Source organism: Corythoichthys intestinalis, chromosome 14, assembly GCF_030265065.1.
Source record: "Corythoichthys intestinalis isolate RoL2023-P3 chromosome 14, ASM3026506v1, whole genome shotgun sequence".
Classification (NCBI taxonomy): Eukaryota; Metazoa; Chordata; class Actinopteri; order Syngnathiformes; family Syngnathidae; genus Corythoichthys; species Corythoichthys intestinalis.
This window is the reverse complement of record NC_080408.1, coordinates 7,182,104-7,201,665: the sequence shown is the minus strand read 5'-3', so window position 1 is coordinate 7,201,665 and position 19,562 is coordinate 7,182,104. Positions and strand designations below refer to the sequence as shown.

At 42.3% G+C, this 19,562-nt stretch overlaps 1 protein-coding gene across 1 annotated transcript in view; it reads right to left on the bottom strand.

Annotated features, from left to right (window-relative positions):
- Positions 1-1,087: 1,087 nt before the first annotated feature.
- Positions 1,088-19,562, bottom strand: part of vwa5b2 (von Willebrand factor A domain containing 5B2) — a 36,438-nt gene continuing 17,963 nt past the window's right edge. Inside the window, exons 9-21 of the mRNA XM_057856475.1 lie at positions 17,753-17,955; positions 14,830-14,944; positions 14,570-14,755; positions 12,720-12,921; positions 12,307-12,632; positions 10,733-10,964; positions 7,178-7,516; positions 6,966-7,103; positions 5,435-5,563; positions 5,315-5,365; positions 2,709-2,808; positions 2,467-2,590; positions 1,088-2,411 (exon numbers count right to left, since the gene is read on the bottom strand). Of these exons, the coding sequence (XP_057712458.1) occupies positions 1,674-2,411; positions 2,467-2,590; positions 2,709-2,808; positions 5,315-5,365; positions 5,435-5,563; positions 6,966-7,103; positions 7,178-7,516; positions 10,733-10,964; positions 12,307-12,632; positions 12,720-12,921; positions 14,570-14,755; positions 14,830-14,944; positions 17,753-17,955 (2,883 nt within the window). The 3' untranslated portion in view covers positions 1,088-1,673. The remainder of the gene's footprint in view (positions 2,412-2,466; positions 2,591-2,708; positions 2,809-5,314; positions 5,366-5,434; positions 5,564-6,965; positions 7,104-7,177; positions 7,517-10,732; positions 10,965-12,306; positions 12,633-12,719; positions 12,922-14,569; positions 14,756-14,829; positions 14,945-17,752; positions 17,956-19,562) is intronic.

Genomic DNA, 19,562 nt, shown 5'->3' with positions numbered 1-19,562 from the left:
CAAACAAAGAAAAATTGGGGGGAAAAAAAAAAAAGTTTAAAAGGGTAAATATTAGGGTTGTTCCGATCATGTTTTTTTGCTCCCGATCAGATCGTTTTAGTTTGAGTATCTGCCAATCCCGATATTTCCTGATCTGATTGCTTTTTTTTGCTCCCGATTCAATTCCAATCATTCCCGATAATATACATTTTGGCAATGCATTAAGAAAAAAATGAATAGAACTCGGACGAATATATACACTCAACCTACAGTCCATAAGTACTGTATTTGTTTATTATGACAATAAATCCTCAAGATGGCATTTACATTATTAACATTCTTTCTGTGAGAGGGATCCACGGATAGAAAGACTTGTGACTTTGTATATTGTGACTAAATATTGCCATCTAGTGTATTTGTTGAGCTTTCAGTAAATGATACTGCAGCCATGCCCCAATGCATGATGGGAAGTGGAACCATGACTGCGTAGTGCTAGCAATTGATATACAGTGGGGAGAACAACCCATTGGCAGTGTATCAAATACTTGTTCTCCCCACTGTATGTTCTCTGCATTGGGAAATAAAATAAGGCGTTACGAAAAAGATCAAATGCGACCTTACTTCCCCACATTGCTTCCCATGATATTTCTAATCGTTGGGAGAGGGCTTGTAAGGCTTTAGCCAATTAAAATAAGCCTCCAAAGGCTGCCAAAATTCACTCTACTTATTTTATGCTGCCTTTTATCTCTCTATATAGGTAAAATGGCGCCATTACAGATTGAGCGCGACAATGGGTGAGTGGTTCGTGCAACGCATGCATTAATTGCGTTAAATTTTTTAACGTGATACATTTAAAAAAACTTTTTACCGCCGTTATTGGGATAAATTTGATAACCCTACCTTAAGCCTAAACTAAAGACTCTGGATGAGTGTAACATATTATGTCTTTAACGTTAAATACAATTAGAAAACGATTTAATTAAAAAAAAAAACAAAAAAAACAGTATATTAAAAAAAGGCATGGCCGATATTTTTTTGCCGTTTCCGATACTTTGAAAATGACGTGATCGGGACATCTCTAGTAAATATATGAAAATCGCGACCACTCCTTGATGTCTGCAATTTCTGCATAGCGACCCTTGTTTTATTACCATGTTTCACTCATAAAATCCCCCCAAAATCCAGCGGTGGCCATTCATTGCTGTGTCTTGACACTCAGTAATATATGCTACATGAAATTTTTGGATCGAAACAAGGTAAGCACGCGAAACTATCTCGTTAAAGTCATGGCGTCTGTAATTCTGCTCTCGCGTGTTCTCGCCTCCAGATAGGGTTTTGCTGTTAATTTTTTAAATTTTTTTAAATGCCCTCCTTTTTTTTAAACACCCTGTTGAAAAATTTTCTTCCCCCAGAAAATCGAGATTTTTAAGCTTTCCAATGGTGTATCACACATGCATATAGGACCATTTTGAAATTTGGCCAAATTGGGGGTCTCAAAGCGGAACTTCAAGTCACCTTAGTGTTTTCCGCCATATACTACCACAATCCTAAACCTAATTTAAACGTCTATCGCAATCAATGGCAGCCAGTGACTTAAGATGAACTTGGCACGCTGTTATTTTCCATCTCATGGTTCAAATGGTAAACGGGCTCAGCTTCCACAGAGATAAATCTCCTCCCCATTCATCGTCATCTCACATATTATTGGGATTATAACACAGCATGTTGAATTTGATATTCTCATCCCAGTGGCGCAGCAGTAGGAACAGTTGTCTGGCAGCCCCCCTCAACCCAGCAAGGTCCATCCCTTCAGGCAGCTCCAGGCCACGTAGCCAGAAGTCCGCTTTAGCCGCCACTAGCTCCCACTCCATGAAGTATCCTGCGCAACGATGCTCCAGCCAGGCTAGAGCCACCGCGGTCGCCCAGGTCGAACCCTCCACGTCGTCTTGAGCCGACTGGCTGCTCACCTGAAGGTAGGGCGGCTCCAGCAGCGCCTCGCCCACGTCCGTCTCCGACCCGCGACCGCTGTCCGCCTGGCCATGAATTTGGCCACTCGGTAGATCTAACGAGCCTTCCTCAGAGCTGGGAGCATCCGGGGATAAGGTTACGGGGTCTCGGTCTGACAGCTGTCTTCTGCGAAGCTTGGGTTCCAGCATCAGTGGGGTGTCATCTGGCGTGTGGTGGAAAGGTGGCGCGGTTGTTTTGGCCAGGGAGCAAGAGGAAGGCGAAAAGGTAACGTGGTGTTGACTGGGAGGTTTGACTGAGCAGGACAATGAAGGAGCGCTGGGAGATGCGCAGCGGAAAGGCGGGCTGAGGCTGCGCCGGTGCAGGCTGTAAGGTGACGCCCTCTTCAGGCGGTCCAAGGAGATCTGGACGCAGTTGGCGTACATCTCGCTAAGCAGGAAAGCTCCTGATGCCAACTGAAGGTGAACCTGAGAGAATAAAGTTTGAAGAAATTGGACTTTTGAGCGTCCGCTGCAGACTCACCAGGGGGAGATAGTCCGGAGCTTCATTCTCCGTTTGTTTGTCAGTCTCTGCAGACAGGCAGTGGGACTTGAGAGGAACCTGACGTCCTGATGAAATTGAAGACCTGAGTCTGCCAAGGGGGAACCTGGAAGAGTCGTGGTGAGCTTGAGAATTTCACTTGGACTTCACTGAGACCCTGATTTTAGTGCTTAAACAATAGTATGATGAGAGTAGCAAATATACCATGTAAGATGCGAGTTTACCTGGTGCCAAAGAAGCTCTCCATTGACCTGCTCTCGATAGAACGCTGCGAACGAGTGGACGAAGGGCCCGTTGTTACTGAGGCAACACCACTGAAGGCGTCTGAGGGATCAGTTCCAATAAAATAAGGTCAAGTTAGAGAGGTTTACCCAAATTGACCCGCAATATTTTGACGTGCTGATTACCGGTTTCAAGGTATAGCGTGGTATGAAAACGTCACGGTTTCAAAACAGCAAACATTTTCGTCATACCGTCCCTACGGTATTAGCTACAGTCGTGAAAAAGTTAGGACACCCAATGGAAGCCTGTGTTTTCTAACATATTTGGTCATATGGTTATTTAATATAAATTTTAACAATCTTGAGAGATTCAAGTAATACAACTAAACAATAAAAAAATGGGAAAAAAAATATTTTATAACTTTCTGTTGAGGAATAAATTTGGACACCCCCACATTCAATCCCACTTAACATAGCTAAAATTACACACAAGTGTATCACATCAGTTGCGCATGATTAGAACATCATTACCCAGTGTTTTGAAGGAAGCTTGCCTTATTTAAACCTCACATTTAATTTGGTGTGCCCCTGAAAGTTGGAAGTGAGAGAAAACACCATGGTGAGATCAAAGGAGCTGTCTGAGTCCTTCAGGAAGACGATTGTAAACGCTTAGGAATCTTGTAAGGGATTTCAAAAGAATATAAAATCAGCCATTCCACTGTCTGGAAAATAGTCTACAATTGGAAGGCATTCAAAACAACTGCCAACAAGCCCTGGTCTGGCCGTCCAAGCAAGTTAACCCCGCAAGATACTAAAAGAAGTCTCCAAAAACCCTAAAATGTCATCAAGGGACCAACAGCAGGCTCGTGCTACTGTTGATGGTAAAGTGCATGCCTCTACAATCAGAGACTTCACAAGTTTAACCTTCATGGGAGGTGTGCAAGGAGGAAACTTTTGCTCTCCAAGAAGAACATGAAGGCCAGACTGAAGTTTGCCAGAGTGAATGTAGACAAGACCAGGACTTCTCGAATAATGTTCTTTGGACAGATGAATCTAAAATTGAATTATTTGGACACCAGAACAGAGAACATGTTTGGCGTAAACCCAATACAGTACTGGGAGTATCATGGTTTGGGGATGCTTTGCTATGGCAGGACCTGGCCAGCTCACCATCATAGAATCCACTATGAATTTTATCGTGTATCAGAGGGTGCTTGAGGAACATGTGAGATCATCTATGAAAAAAAAACTAAAGCTGAATCCAAACTGGACCCTGCAATATGACAATGATCCAAAACATACCAGTAAATCCACCAAGGACTGGCTGAAAAGGAAGAAATGGAAAGTCCTGGAATGGCTGAGTCAAAGCCCAGATCTTAATCCCATTGTGATGCTGTGGTGTGACTTGAAACGGGCTGTACATGGAAGAAACCCCTCAAACATCTGACAGCTAAAAGTATTCTGCGTTGAGGAGTGGAGCCAACTTTCTTCAGACCGATGTCAAAGTCTGGTAGATGGCTACAAAAAGCGTTTCACTGAAGTTATTTCAGCCAAAGGGGTAACACTAGCCTTTAGGTGGTAGGGTGTCGTAACTTTTTCCTCAGTTAGAATTTACCTTTTTGTTGATATATTCGGTTTAATGAGTAAAACAATGTAATTTTTGTTGTTTACCTGCAATTCACTTTCTTTTCCAGAGATAAAGAAAAACAAGATGAGACATTGATATGTGAACTTTTCTTAATGAAGAACTGAATATTAAATGGGGTGTGCTAATTTTTTCACATTTTATAGTTATATCAAAACAATGTCAATCGTTTGTGCTACGTTTGTGCTTGTTATCGTTTTTGAAATATTTACAATTTTTTTATAGGTCAAATCTGAGGTCAACGAGCCTTCATTTTGATTAAAAATGGCTATAAATTATGTCAGTCGTTTGTGTTTTGTTTGTACTTGTTTGTGCTGCAATGGTTTTGTAGATATTCTGCTTTTAATTTGTAGTGACGTCACGCAGCCTCCCCATTTACTGCAAAATGGACCTGAAGTTGTGCCATTTGTTTGTGCTAGTTTGTGATGTAAAAAATTTCATTTGTGCTACTATCGTTTTATAGATATTGAGATATTCATTTTGAGTGATGATGTCACTCGCAGCACCCCCTATTTACTGCAAAATGGACCCAAATTGGTGCCGTTCGTTTTTGTGACGTCAAAAGATCGGAATCGGGTGAAAAGGATCGGGTTTTAATTCATGCTATATACAATTAAAAAAAATAAAACATTGCGCTGGCTAGTGTCGCCAGTGTATACAGCCAGTTAACATTTTACAGTACGTTGCTGCCACCTTGGGGTCATAATAATTCACTGCATCCATCGTGTGACGCAGTTTGGAACACATGCTCATTCACTTTCACAGTACACAGCCTGTCGGTTACATTGACGTTGCTTTCTGTTACGTTTCTGCCTTGGAAACTAAGTGTTTCTACAAACATGCTGGTGGAGACGTAATTATTTTTTTCCGGCAGGATCCTCAGTTTTTAAAAAAATCCCTGCTAGGTGTAGACATGGCCGAAAGACACAAAATATGGACTGCTAGGCATGTAGACAGTACTTACTAGAGTCCCAGGATGTAAGGCTACACGGTGAGGTAGGAGTCTCATCTCTGTCTGAGGAATATGTAGAAAGATGGTTGATGTCTTGACCAAGAAATACTAATCAGATTCAGTTCGGGCTACCTGTAGAGTTCCAGGTGTCTTCACCCTCTTCGCAGTCTCTACTGATCGGTCTTCTGCTCACACCTGACGAATAGGTTTTCTGCCTGCGACTGCCTGACTGGGAACTGCGACTGCTTCCCAAAACTAACCCTAAAGAGACACAAGTATTAGAATAGGAAGTGACTCAAAATAAACTGGAAGTAACCTGTAATTGCCCTAAATTGAACAGGAAGTGGCCTGTAAAAGTCTACAAGACTGAATGCTCCGGTTTCAGTGCCATTGACGGCGCTAGATGTCCAGTCGAGTCGAAATAAATTGGGTGTCTAGCACCGTCAATGGAAGCTAGTGAGCTAGACACTATTCTAATGGAAGATTTTAGAGAGACAACGAAAAGTGGTATTTAGTATGAGGAAAAATGGATTTTGGCATGTGGCAATATTTTTAGTATGCGGCAAAGTGGATTTGGGCATGTGGCTTTTTAAAAAAATTTTTTATTCTTTTAAATTTGGACGTGCATAGCCGTCAATAGTATAGCCTGACTTGGGTGCCATTTGAATGTCAATGTGCTGTAATGTTAAATAAATGGTCAAAAATCAGAGCCACACATGTTTTTCTGCCATTTAAAATTAAAGGAAAATTTGGACGTGCATAGCCGTCAATGGCATGGACGTGCATGGTCTGCAAAAATACCATAGCCTATACCAAAAAAATGCCACATGCAAAAAAATGCCACATGCCAGAAGCGATTTTGCCACATACAAAAAAAAATGCCACATACCAAAAGCCATTTTGCCACATATCCCAAAAAAATGCCACATACCAAATAAAAATACCACATGCCAAAAGCCATTTTGCCACATACCAAAATAATGCTACATGCCAAAAGCCATTTTGCCACATATCCCAAAAAATGCCACATACCAAATAAAAATACCACATGCCAAAAGCCATTTTGCCACTTACAAAAAAAATGCCACATCCCAAAAGCCATTTTGCCACCTCCCTAAAAAATGCCACATGCCAAAAGACATTTTGCCACATACCAAAAAAATGCCACAAACAAAAAAATGCCACATGCCAAAAGCCATTTTGCCACATACCAAAAAAAAAAAAAAAAAAGCCACATGCCAAAAGCCATTTTGCCACATACCAAAATAATGCCACATGCCATAAGCCATTTTGCCAAATATCCCCCCCAAAAAACACATACCAAATAAAAATGCCACATGCCAAAAGCCATTTTGCCACCTCCCTAAAAAATGCCACATGCCAAAAGCCATTTGGCCGCCTCCCTAAAAAATGCCACATGCCAAAAGCCATTGCCACATACCAAAAATAATGCCACATGACAAATACCACTTTCGTTCTCGGCCCTGCTGATATTTTGTAGCGACCTTTTGGTTTATAACAGTGCTACCTTTTTGAAACCATATATCGATTCTTGGTGGAAACATATCGATAACCTTTTGGGATACAAAATATATACTGCATATCACTTTTTCGATATATGGTCACACCCTTATTGTACGGCTGCAACATATAGTTGGCGCACCTGAATTTTGGACTTCCAAGCCGTCCTGGAAGCTTTTATTAGGGTTGCTGTCAATGATGGTAAAGGTGGTGTACATGGAGATGATGTTGCAGTGTTTACTGGTCTGGATGGCCTTCACGCGATACCGTTTCGCTGAACCTAAAGACACACATTGTGACTGTAGTGTCAAGTACCCACCATACAGTTTGGTTGTTGTTCAGTTGAAACTCAACCATGCGCTGTTTGGTTCTCCCTCTCGGCCATTCTCTCAAAGTCTCTTATTACTGATCGAGCAGTCAGCTGGTGAATGATCTCCTCCCAAGACTCCCTTTCTATTCCTCCTCCTTTACTTCTACACCTTTCCACTGCCGTTGATCTGTGGTCATCAGGGACCAAAAGGTGGCCCAGGTTCACGGTGACTTCCCAGGAAACAGGTCTGCCGCCCAGAAGGCCGTGAATGAGGGCTCGGCATTGACCCGGCGGGGGATCCTCCAGAGGAACTGCGGTAAAAAGGTACTCTGGGTCTGTGAAGTTGTCCCAGTCCAGAGGTGAGGCGGGGAACAGGAGTCCACCTGTGAGGTAAGGAAAAAAAAATACATACAATGATATGGCGCCAGCACTGGTAAAAAAAACAGTATTCCGATAACTCGTTCACCAAATCCATTCGAACTGGGATGGTCGGCACTGAATCATCATGTAGCCAAGGAGTTAATGGTGGCTATATTTCCCATTATTTATAAATATTACAAACGCAAAGCGTAACCATGAACGCCACAAGATGGCAGTCAAAATCTGTTTTTAGCGCATCCAGATTGAAACTGGATGGCTATTTTGTAGTCTGAACAGCGTCACAAAGCACAGAAATCTGATTTTTGCAAGACGAATTACGTTCAGACTGCAGGCATATCTGATTCCAATCAAATTGCTCCTTCTGTCCAAATCAGCCTGTTCAGATTGGGCCACATTATTGACACAACAGACAGGTCGTCAGGCAGTCAAAAACCTATCTGGACTCTCCAGACTGAGAAGCATCTTGTCCATATCTGACATAAAAACTTCCTCTCAAATGTGGTTTCACCCTGTCTTGCAAAAATCAGATTTATGTGCTTTGTGACTGTTCAGACTACAAAAGAGCCATCCAGTTTCAATCTGGATGGGCCCGCCTCCCTTTCCGGAGTGGGGTGGAAGTGGCAGGCACAATGCCCTCCCGTTTTGGCCTGACCTAAGCCCCGTCTCCTCGTCCTGTGTACCAGGGAGGTGCCTTTCGGTAACATACCGCGCACCCCTCTCAGCCCGAAGTTTGGGTGGTGCCTCTGTCCCCTTAGCCCAGGGTTGTGCAAATCGGTCCTCAAGGGCTGTAGTGGGTCCTGGTCTTTGTTCCAACTGTTCTGGTGTCCAAATAATTCAATTTTAGATGAATCTGTTCCAACTTCCAGCACAGTTTTACCAATGAGGTTTCTGCTGAAACGAGAAGCACCTGACTGCGATCAACTGATTGCGCTTGAAAGACACCAGATTGGTGAAAAGGTTTCCTCTTGATGGGTTGGAAAAGAAACCCACACCCACTGTGGCCCTTTGTGGAATAGTTTGCCTGCCCCTGCCTTAGCCTGTCTCCGGCTCCAATTGCCTTTCGGGGCATGGGGCTGCTGCCGCTGCCCTTCTGTCAGCAGGGTCATCTTTGGGCCGTCTCAGGGTCAGTGGGATTTGGGGTGGGCTGGTCGTCCCCTGCTAGGGGGCTGGTTGTCCCCTGGCCACCGGTGCACTGGTGCGACGCCCGTTCAGGGATGTGGGGTTGGTATCAATGGACAGAAGCGCTGAGGTGGTCAGGGGCCCTGATTTTTCTCTCACCCTGTGCCTAGGAGTTCTGGTATGCGGGGCTTCACCCACGGGAGCCTGCCTCTTAACTCCCGCACTCTTCACTTCGCACTGTAAATATCCTTCACTTTCGGCAACTACAAAGTAATTCAGAGGTTTCAGGGATGGGGGTTTCGGCTCCCCCTTAATTTTATTGCATCATACACCGAGGGTGTGGGGTATCTGGGGTCGGTTGGGTGGGTGACATGACAGTTGCCCTCCTGCTACAGGCCTTGCCATTCCCGCATCTCTTTTAACCAAGGTTGCCAACAGTCCCCAATTGCGCGGGACATCCTGGAATTTAGGAAGTTCAGTACCAGTCAGAATTTCCTAAATTCCAGGTTGTCCCGCCCAATCCGGGACTGTTAGCAACTAGCGGCGGTACCAGTCAGAATTTCCTAAATTCCAGGTTGTCCCGCCCAATCCGGGACTGTTAGCAACCAGCGGCGGTACCAGTCAGAACTTCCAAAATTCCAGGTTGTCCCGCCCAATCTGGGACTGTTGGCAACCATACTTTTACAGACCACATACATACATAATAGACCCTACCCACTGACGTCACAAAATCACGTGATCGCTGTATTGTTCCGCCCCCTTGTCCGTCATTTTGTGTCTGTATTGTCAATGGTCTCAGTTGATCGAGCAATTTATAATGCATTTCATGGAAGACCCGGTGCTTTCGGATGCCGTAAACTCACTTGATGCGTTGCATAAAAGGCGTTATGTGGAAAAGCTTCAGTTTATCCATTCGCCAGATCCATATTTGATGCCTAAATCTATGTTTTTCGACCCGCTGTCTCCGCCGTATTTGCCTGACATCTACTAGCTACCCTGATATGTACAACTATCTTGTCCACACAAAATCAGCCTATTCTCACGAAAGTTTGAAAAACTTTAAGAGCTTGGAGGCTTATAAATACTTCGTTGCTGGTTGGGTGAAACAGGTCCTCGTCCACGAAAATTCGGCAGGAATCTATCTTGTGCTTGGAAAGGTGAGTTACGAAATTTTCAATTCAAAATCTTTTGTTATTGCTAACATCCACTGTCAAGTCTAATGTATTTCATGTCATTTGTCAATGGAGTTAGGGCTTTTAATGTTTATATGGTTTAGCGATAGCACTCTCACTACATACATACGTGTATGTTGTCGGTGATTAGCCTAGCAATGATCTCAATTGTGGTTGTCAGCCCAAAACCCTCTAAATATATATTAAATGCATCTTACCAGATATAAAATGACTACTACATAATCTGTGGTAATCGTTTGGAGCCCAGTTTTCTCGTCGAATTGCAGCAGCCCATCTCGCTCTCTCCTCTCCGGGTCTCTCGGAATCCGGTAGAACTTCAAGTCTCTCCGTCTGTCTTCTCTGTTATTGCAACCGACCGCCACACACGCCTTCACCATTTTGATTATTAATGTTAACGAGCAGAAAAACACGTCGTAAATAGGACGAATGTACGTAGCCGTAATAGGTAAACACGATGTGTTGACGGACAATTGGGCGACACCAGTCAGGAGGGCGAAGTTGTGACGTCACGTGGGTAGGGTCTATATTCCAAGGGGAGCTATGACGAGGGCTGGTGGGATGTGCGGCTGGGAAGAAGTTCCACTTGGAAGTCCCACGATCGGGCTCCCCTATTTTAATGCACTACCCTTCCCGCGCAACCCCATTATGGTGCTGGGTAGTGGATGCCAGTTGGGGACCTGGCAGCCACAGTAATAGGGTGGGTCCCACTCTTTTCTATATGGAGGGGCTTCCAGGGTTGGGCCTCCTCTTCGTCTGGGCTGTCAGTTGCGAGGGCGGTGGGTTGTGTCTCCGGTCCCACGCCGCCCTGCGGCGTTCACTTGCTTCCGCCTTCCTCTCTTTTATCGATAACCTTTTGTCCTTACTGCAAATAGTGACATTATTTTTGGGCAATTTGTGTAAACTCACTGGAGTCATTGAGGCTTCTGTGTGAAAGCGTGTCTGGCGGCTTTGTCTCCCCGTCACTTTCATCCAGCCTTCCCCCAAGAGTTTGGTCGAAGGAGACCCTTTCCAGAGCTCTTCTGAGGCGATGCATCTCCAGCTCACCCTGCGGCGATGAAAAGCTTCTAGCTGCCATGGTTGAACGGGCCAGTGATTTTTGTCTCCAGTGTGATTCCTCACTACAACCGACTTGTCCATTCTGTTTGAACAAGGGGAAATGAAGTGGTTTAATTTCAAACAAAAACTTACAACTAGGGTTGTTCCGATCATGTTTTTTTACCCCCGATCCCGATCGTTTCAGTTTGAGTATCTGCCGATCCCGATATTTCCCGATCCGATTGCTTTTTTTAGCTCCCGATTCAATTCCAATCATTCCCGATAATTTTTCCTGATCATATACATTTTGGCAATGCATTAAGAAAAAAATGAATAAAACTCGGACGAATATATACATTCAACATACAGTACATATGTACTGTATTTGTTTATTATGACAATAAATCCTCAAGATGGCATTTTCATTATTAACATTCTTTCTCTGAGAGGGATCCACGGATAGAAAGACTTGTGACTTTGTATATTGTGACTAAATATTGCCATCTAGTGTATTTGTTGAGCTTTCAGTAAATGATACTGCAGCCATTCAACCCAAATGCATGATGGGAAGTGGAACCATGACTCTGCATAGTGCTAACAATTGATATATCTTCTCTGCGTTGGGAAATAACACAAGGGGTTAAGATAAAGATCAATTGCTACCTTGCTTCTTCACATTGTTTCCCAAGATAGTTCTAATCATAGGGAGAGGGAGTGTAAGGCTTTAGCCTAAAAAGGCTCCAAAGGCTGCCAAAATTCATTCTACTCATTTTACGCTGCCTTTTATCTCCCTATATAGGTAAAACTGGGCCATTACAGATTGAGCGCGACAATGCGTGTGTGGGTCGTGCAGCGCATGCATTAATTGCGTCAAATATTTTAAAACGTGATACATTTTTTAAAAGATTAATTACCGGCGTTATCGGGATAAATTTGATAACCCTACCTTAAGCCTAAAATAAAGACTCTGGATGAGTGTAACATATGTCTGTAACGTTAAATACAATTAGAAAACGATTTAATAAAAAAAAAACAATTAAAAAAAGGCATGGCCGATATTTTTTTGCCGATTCCGATACTTTGAAAATGACGTGATCGGGACATCTCTACTTACAACCTTATGTTTATCTTAACGGGGAGCAACTGGATACACCCATGTTAGATGAGTTATGTCTTATTCACTGTTGCCACTAGAGGGCAGTGTATCCGCCCAAATCAATAAAACTAAATGCAAACACTTTCAAAACAAAACGTTACAACGCCACTCCAAATAAACAAATCCTCGAAGCAGCAAAATTTGATTCGAAGCTTTTTTCTAATCGAATTACTCGAGTTAATCGATTAATCGTTGCAGCACTAGTTTAATTAATCATTCCAAAGTAGAGGCATGTTTGTACTCGGGGTGGGAACCTCTGGATATGATTTGTGATACAAGGCATGTTCACCTTTTTCCTGGCGCTGTCAGCGCCGTCTGCCGATAGGTTCTGCTGCCACGGCGAGTCAGCCCAGCGAGACAACGATGAGCTCTGTTCTGGACCAGGTATCTTCTCTAGGCCTTGCGGTAAAGATCCCGTGTCCAGGAGCGGAGCGGGAGGCATCGGGTCAGAAAGACAAGCTTGTCTCTTGGTGTCAGAACTTGACGAGGCTTGTATGCGTGTGGGGAGACTCTGTTCGCTGCTGAGGGAGCAGTGAGTGAGGACGTACTGCTCCTGGACATAGGAGCTCTGTTGGATTCTCGATCTCACATCGCTGGACCAGTCTACATCCATACCTATAGTGTGCATATAAAGAAGAAATATTGAATGTTTGATTTCTATGGAAATTCACCTGAAAATCTGCAAGCCTCAATGCTACGCACTGTGGTAAGCGTCTTTAGCGCAGGAGAACTCAGAGGAGATTTCTCTGGAGATTTCCCTCAGCGCCTCCTCCAGGTCGTTACCTTCCGGACAAGTGACCGCAGGCATGAGCTCAGATGTCGGAGGTGAGATGTCGTCATTTGACGGGCAAAAAACAGAGCCCACAGAAACGTTACGTGTGCGCTTGTAGCCGAGCTCTTGACACTAAAAGACATATTTGTGATTGTTTGAGAAAGTCGTAAGAAATAAATGTATCAGTTTCTTGATAAATTGTGTGAATGCTGAGAAATGTGAGAGTGACAACTTTTTTTTTTTTTAAACATTGTGGGGTTGTGTTTTTTTTTGTTTTGTTTTTTGCAGTTTAGACTTTTTTGTGTGGGGGGGTTGCAGTTTTTCACAGTTTTGCAAATTGTTTCTGCAACTGTTTGTTTTCTGATTTGGGGGGGCAATGTTCAGTTTTTTTACGAGTTTGCCAATTTTTGTGTTTTTTATTTTGCAGTGTGCCAATTTTTTCTGCAACCATTTTTTTCTGATTTTGGTGTGGGGAGTTTGGGGTTTTTTTTGGAGGGGAGGTGGTTTTGCAGTTTTTTTGTGGGTTTGCCAATTTTTGTGTTTTTTTTTTTTTTTTTGCAGGTTTGTCATTTTTTTGTTGTTTTTTGGTGATTTTTCTTTGCAGTTTGGCATTTTTTGTTTTTCTTTTGCCCCCCTCCCAGTCAAAAGGAATTGAATGCGTATAGCAGCAAATGTGTGCCCTTTCATTACTAAAACTAAAATATCAAATATATATATATATTTTTTCTATTTTGGTGGAGTTGTGTGTTTTTTTGCAGTTTTCCCAATATTTTGTGGTGGGGGTCAAAAAAAATTTTTTTTTTTGGGGGGGGGAGTTTTTCACAGTTTTGCCAATTTTTTGGGGCAACCGTTTTTTTCTGATTTTGGTGTGGGGAGTTCATTTTTTGTGATTTTGTACTTTTTCGTGGTTTGCCAATTGCCCTTTTTTTTTTTTTTTTTTGCGATTTTGCCATTTTTTGCAGTTTGCCATTTTTGTTGTTCATTTGCCCCTCCCAGTCAAAAGGAATTTAATTTGTATAGCAGTGAATGTTTGCCTTATAATGACTCAAACTGAAATATCCCCAAAATAATTTTTTTCTCCCTTTTTTGGTGGGGTTGTGCTTTTTTTATTTATTTATTTATTTTTATTTTCAGTTTTGCCATTTTTTGTGGTGGGGGGGTCGCAATTTTTGTGTTTTTTTTTTTGTAGTTTTTCACAGTCTTGCCAATTATTTCTACAACCATTGTTTCTGATTTTGGCAGGTGTTTTTTTTTTTCCAGGTTAGCCAATATTTGGGGGTTGTTTATGCAGTTTTTGTATTATTTTTTTGGGCCGATTTTGCCAATTTTTTTTATTTTTATTTTTTTTATTTTTTTTGCAGTTTTGTATTTTTGTTGTACATTTGCCACTCTACCAGTGAAAAGGAATTGGATTGGTATAGCAACAAACTAAAATATCAAATAAATTGGCATTTTTTCTATTTTGGTAGGGGTGGAGGGGGTTGTGTTTTTTTTTGGGGGGGGGGGTTGTTTTTCACTCTTTTGCCATGTATTTCTACAATTTTATCTTGCATTTTTCTGCAGTTTGGCATTTTTTTTTAAATGCGCTTGTCATGATCCCATCCATTTGAACTGGGACATTCGTTCATTCACTGCATCTATTCTCTGTTTTAATTTGACGTCTATCATTGGTAGCCAGTGAGTTAAAGTGGGTTACAAGGCTAGAGTGCTGAAGTGTTTTGCAGAACTTCACTGAGTCTCAGCAGTCACTCAATGAAAAGGATCCAGATTTTTGCTTTACCTCTGTCTTTTTGGTTTTAAATGTCGTCATGTCATAAAGCGTGCAATATCCAATAAGACGATTTCCCGGGTAGAGCGCAGGGATTTCATTGGGTGAAAGAAGAGCCTCCATGTTTTCAGGCAGATACCAGTCAATCCGCATATCGGTCAACACAGGCTCCAGGGCTTTTTTCAGAGACTTGATGAGCTAATAACAGACATGATGTCATAAATTACATGGAAATAACGATTCAATCCATTAATGGTGTCTGCGGTGCAAACCTTGGGCTGAAGTCTTTCCTCATCTTCCAAAAATTCTGTCGTACCTCCTGTCAACTTGGCAACACCCTGCAGGAGTCGCCTACATGCACGGGAACCAAGGCCTAAACCGAAACATCTGCAGGCACGATAGATTGATTAGATAGACAGATAGAAAGACAGACAGAGCAATAGATAGGGCGTGAGATGGAACGATAGACCAAAAGAGCGAGAGAGCGGGAAAGATAGAAAGACAGACAGAGCAATAGATAGGGCGTGAGATGGAACGATAGACCAAAAGAGCGAGAGAGCGGGAAATAGAGCAATAGAGAGACTGACTGAGCGATGGCGTAAGAGCGAGAAAGCAAGAGTAAGATAGATCAAAATCGCGAAAGAACGATAGAGCGATAGATACAGTATGTAGAGTGAGAGAGAGAGTGAAAGATATATAGAGCGAGGAAGCCATAGATAGAGCAAGAAATAGAGCGAAAGAATGATAGACCAATAGAGTGAGAGATAGATACAATAGAGTGAAAGAGCGGGAAATAGAGTGACAGTGTGAGCGAGCGATAGATAAAGCGAGAAATAGAGAGCAAAAGAATGATAGACCGATAGAGCGAGAGATATATAGAGCGAGACAGCTGGAAATAGACCGGTAGAGCTAGAAATAGAGCGATATAGAGCGAGCGAAAGATAGAGTGATAGGTAGCGCGAGAGATAGAGCGATAGCTATATATAGTGAGAGAACGATAGTGAGAGAGCGATAGTGCGAGAGATAGAACAACAGACCGATAGTCGGAAATAGAGTGATAGAGCAGGCAATAGAGAGATAGAGAAATAGAGTGAGAGAACAAGAAATAGAACGATAGAGTTAGCGATAGAATGAGAAAGCGATAGAGCAAGAAATAGAGTCAGAGAGCGAAAGAACAATAGATTGTTAGAGCAAAAGAGCAATAAATACAGTATATAGAACGAGACAGAGTGAAAGATACTGTATATAGAGCACGAGAGCGGGCAATAGAGTGACACAGTGAGAGAGCGATGGCTAGAGTGAGAAATAGAGAGCAAGGGAGCGAAAGAAAGACCGATTGAGAGATCGAGCGATAGATATAAAGAGCGAGAGAGCGGGAAATAGAGCGATAGAGTGCGATAAATAGATGGAGCGAGAGAGCGATACAAAAGAACAACAGACCGATACAGCGATAGATAGCGCAAGAACGCGATAGAGCGAGCGAAAGACATTTCTAGAGCGGTTGATATAGAGAGATAGAGTGAGAAATAGAGCAGTATAGAGAAATAGTGAGAGACCAAGAGTGATAGATAGAGTGATAGATACTGTATATAGAGGGAGAGAGAGCGATTGATATATATATATATATATAGCGAGAGAACAGGAAATAGTGACACAGTGAGAGAGCGATGGCCAGAGCGAGAAATGGAGCGCGAGAGAGCAAAAGAAAGACCGATAGAGTGAGAGATCGAGCGATAGATACAGTGGGGCAAATAAGAGTGATAGAGAGAGCGAGAGAACATTAGAGCGATAGACAGAGCGAGAGAATGATAGAGCGATAAATATATAGTAGGGCTGTCAAAATTATTGCGTTAACGGGCGGTGATTAATTTTTTTAATTAATCATGTAAAAATATTTGACACAAATAACACACATGCCCCGCTCAAACAGATTAAAATGAAAGCGCAGTGCAATGTCCACTTGTTACTTGTGTTTTTTGGAGTTTTGTCGCCCTCTGCTGGCGCTTGGGTGCGACTGATTTCATGGGCTTCAGCACCCATGAGCTTTGTGTAATTATTGACATCAACAATAGCGGGCTACTAGTTTATTTTTTAATTGAAAATTTTACACATTTTATTAAAACGAAAACATTAAGAGGGGTTTTAATATAAAATTTCTATAACTTGTAGTAACATTTATCTTTTAAGAACTACAAGTCTTTCTATCCATGGATCGCTTTAACAGAATGTTAATAATATTAATGCCATCTTGTTGATTTATTGTTATAATAAACAAATACAGTAGTTATGTACCATATGTTGAATGTATATATCCATTTTGTGTCTTATCTTTCCATTCCAACAATAATTTACAGAAAAATATGGCGTATTTTATAGATGGTTTGAATTGCGATTAATTACGATTAATTAATTTTTAAGATGTAATTAACTCGATTAAAAATGTTAATCGTTTGACAGCCGATAGTATAGAGTGAGAGATAGATATACAGAGCGATCTACAAAGCAAGAATTAGGGCGAGAGTATATAGACCGATAGAGCAATAGATAGAGCAAAAAAAATAAAGCAAGAGAGCAAGATATAGGGGGATGGAGAGAGAGAGCGCGATAGAGCAAGAGACAGACGGACAAATAAGCTTTATTGTTCCATAGGGAAGTTCTATTTCACAACCATTTACGGCACTTGGAAAACATGATACTATTAATATGGCATAAGTAAAATACACAGTACAAAAATGCTCTGTTTTTAATAGTATAAGAGATACATTATTTTAATTATCCACATTCTGTGAGGAAAGTCAGTGTTACAGCAGAATACTAATAAGGGATAAATGGAGTTATTGTACATTGCTGAGGGAGATGGAGTGGGGGCGGGATTTTACTTTTATTACATAGGAGAGCACTTAACAGGATTAATAGGCGGGGCCGAAATATACTCCAGCCTTTCTCTCGCATCCCCCTTGTGGTGAAGTTGCACACACTTTCCACTCTATTTCCATGAAGATTTGGCTTACTTGGTATCAATTGATTGCTTGATTTTCATTGGATGTTGGTAAAATAACCTTATAACAATTTCTGTTTCAACCAAAAATGCCCTCACAGAAGCAATTTGGGTTAGAATAATCATTTGGTACTTTTGCTACACATATTTTGCGATACATTTTCCCAACTGGGTGTTCTTTTAACATGTATCCGTACCTGCCAGCGCAAGTGTTTCTGCGTACCAGCTCCAAAACTTTAGCCACGTTGTTTTTGGAACCGTCTGTAATGATAAAGACCTGGCGAGGGTGTGTACGCTGCATAGGCTGTTGATACACCCAGGACAGCGTCGCCAGTAGGTTGATTCCTCGCATGTCCGCTCTCATCCTTTGGACATATTCATAGGCCTGCATCAGTATGACCTGAAACACACCAGAACTAAATGGTAACCTAACCGAACCATCACTAAGGCAAGGAAAACATCAACTCCAAGATAATTGGCTGTTTGATATCAGATGCCTTCATTACACAGTATGGGTGGAAAGTACAGTGGGGCAAATAAGTATTTAGTCAACCACCAATTGTGCGAGTTCTCCTACTTGAAAAGATTAGAGAGGCCTGTAATTTACAACATGGGTAAACCTCAACCATGACAGACAGAATGTGGAAAAAAAAAAAAAACAGAAAATCACATTGTTTGATTTTTAAAGAGTTTATTTCCAAATTAAAGTGGAAAATAAGTATTTGGTCACCTACAAACAAGCAAGATTTCTGGCTGTCAAAGAGGTCTAACTTCTTCCAACGAGGTCTAACGACGCTCCACTCGTTACCTGTACTAATGGCAACTGTTTTAAGTCATTATCGGTATAAAAGACACCTGTCCACAACCTCAGTCAGTCACACTCCAAACTCCACCATGGCCAAGACCAAAGAGCTGTCGAAGGACACCAGAGACAAGATTGTCGACCTGCACTAGGCTGGGAAGAGTGAATCTGCAAGAGGTAAAATGCTTGGTGTAAAGAAATCAACTGTGGGAGAAATTATTAGAAAATGGAAGACATACAAGACCACTGATAATCTCCCTTGATCTGGGGCTCCATGCAACATCTCACCCGTGGCGTCAAAATGATAACAAGAACGGTGAGCAAAAATCCCAGAACTACACGGGGGGACCTAGTGAATAACCTACAGAGAGCTGGGACCACAGTAACAAAGGTTACTATCAGTAACACAATGCGCCGCCAGGGACTCAAATCCTGCAATGCCAGATGTGTCCCCCTGCTAAAGAAAGTACACGTCCAGGCCCGCCTGCGGTTCGCTAAAGAGCAGTTGGATGATCCAGAAGAGGATTGGGAGAATGTGTTATGGTCAGATGAAACCAAAATAGAACTTTTTGGTAGAAACACAGGTTCTCGTGTTTGGAGGAGAAAGAATACTGAATTGCAACCGAAGAACACCATACCCACTGTGAAGCATGGGGGTGGAAACATCATGCTTTGGGGCTGTTTTTCTGCAAAGGGACCAGGACGACTGATCTGTGTAAAGGAAAGAATGAATGGGGTCATGTATCGAGAGATTTTGAGTGAAAATCTCCTTCCGTCAGCAAGGGCATTGAAGATGAGACGTGGCTGGGTCTTTCAGCATGGCAATGATCCCAAATACACAGCCAGGGCAACAAAGAAGTGGCTTCGTAAGAAGCATTTCAAGGTCCTGGAGTGGCCTAGCCAGTCTCAAGATCTCAACCCCATAGAAAATCTGTGGAGGGAGTTGCAAGTCCGTGTTGCCCAACGACAGCCCCAAAACATCACTGCTCTAGAGGAGATCTGCAGGGAGGAATGGGCAGAAATACCAGCAACAGTGTGTGAAAGGCTTGTGAAGAGTGACAGAAAACGTTTGGCCTCCGTTATTGCCAACAAAGGCTACATAACAAAGTATTGAGATGAACTTTTGGTATTGACCAAATACTTTTTTTCCACCATGATTTGCAAAAAAATTCTTTAAAAAAATCAAACAATGTGATTTTCTGTTT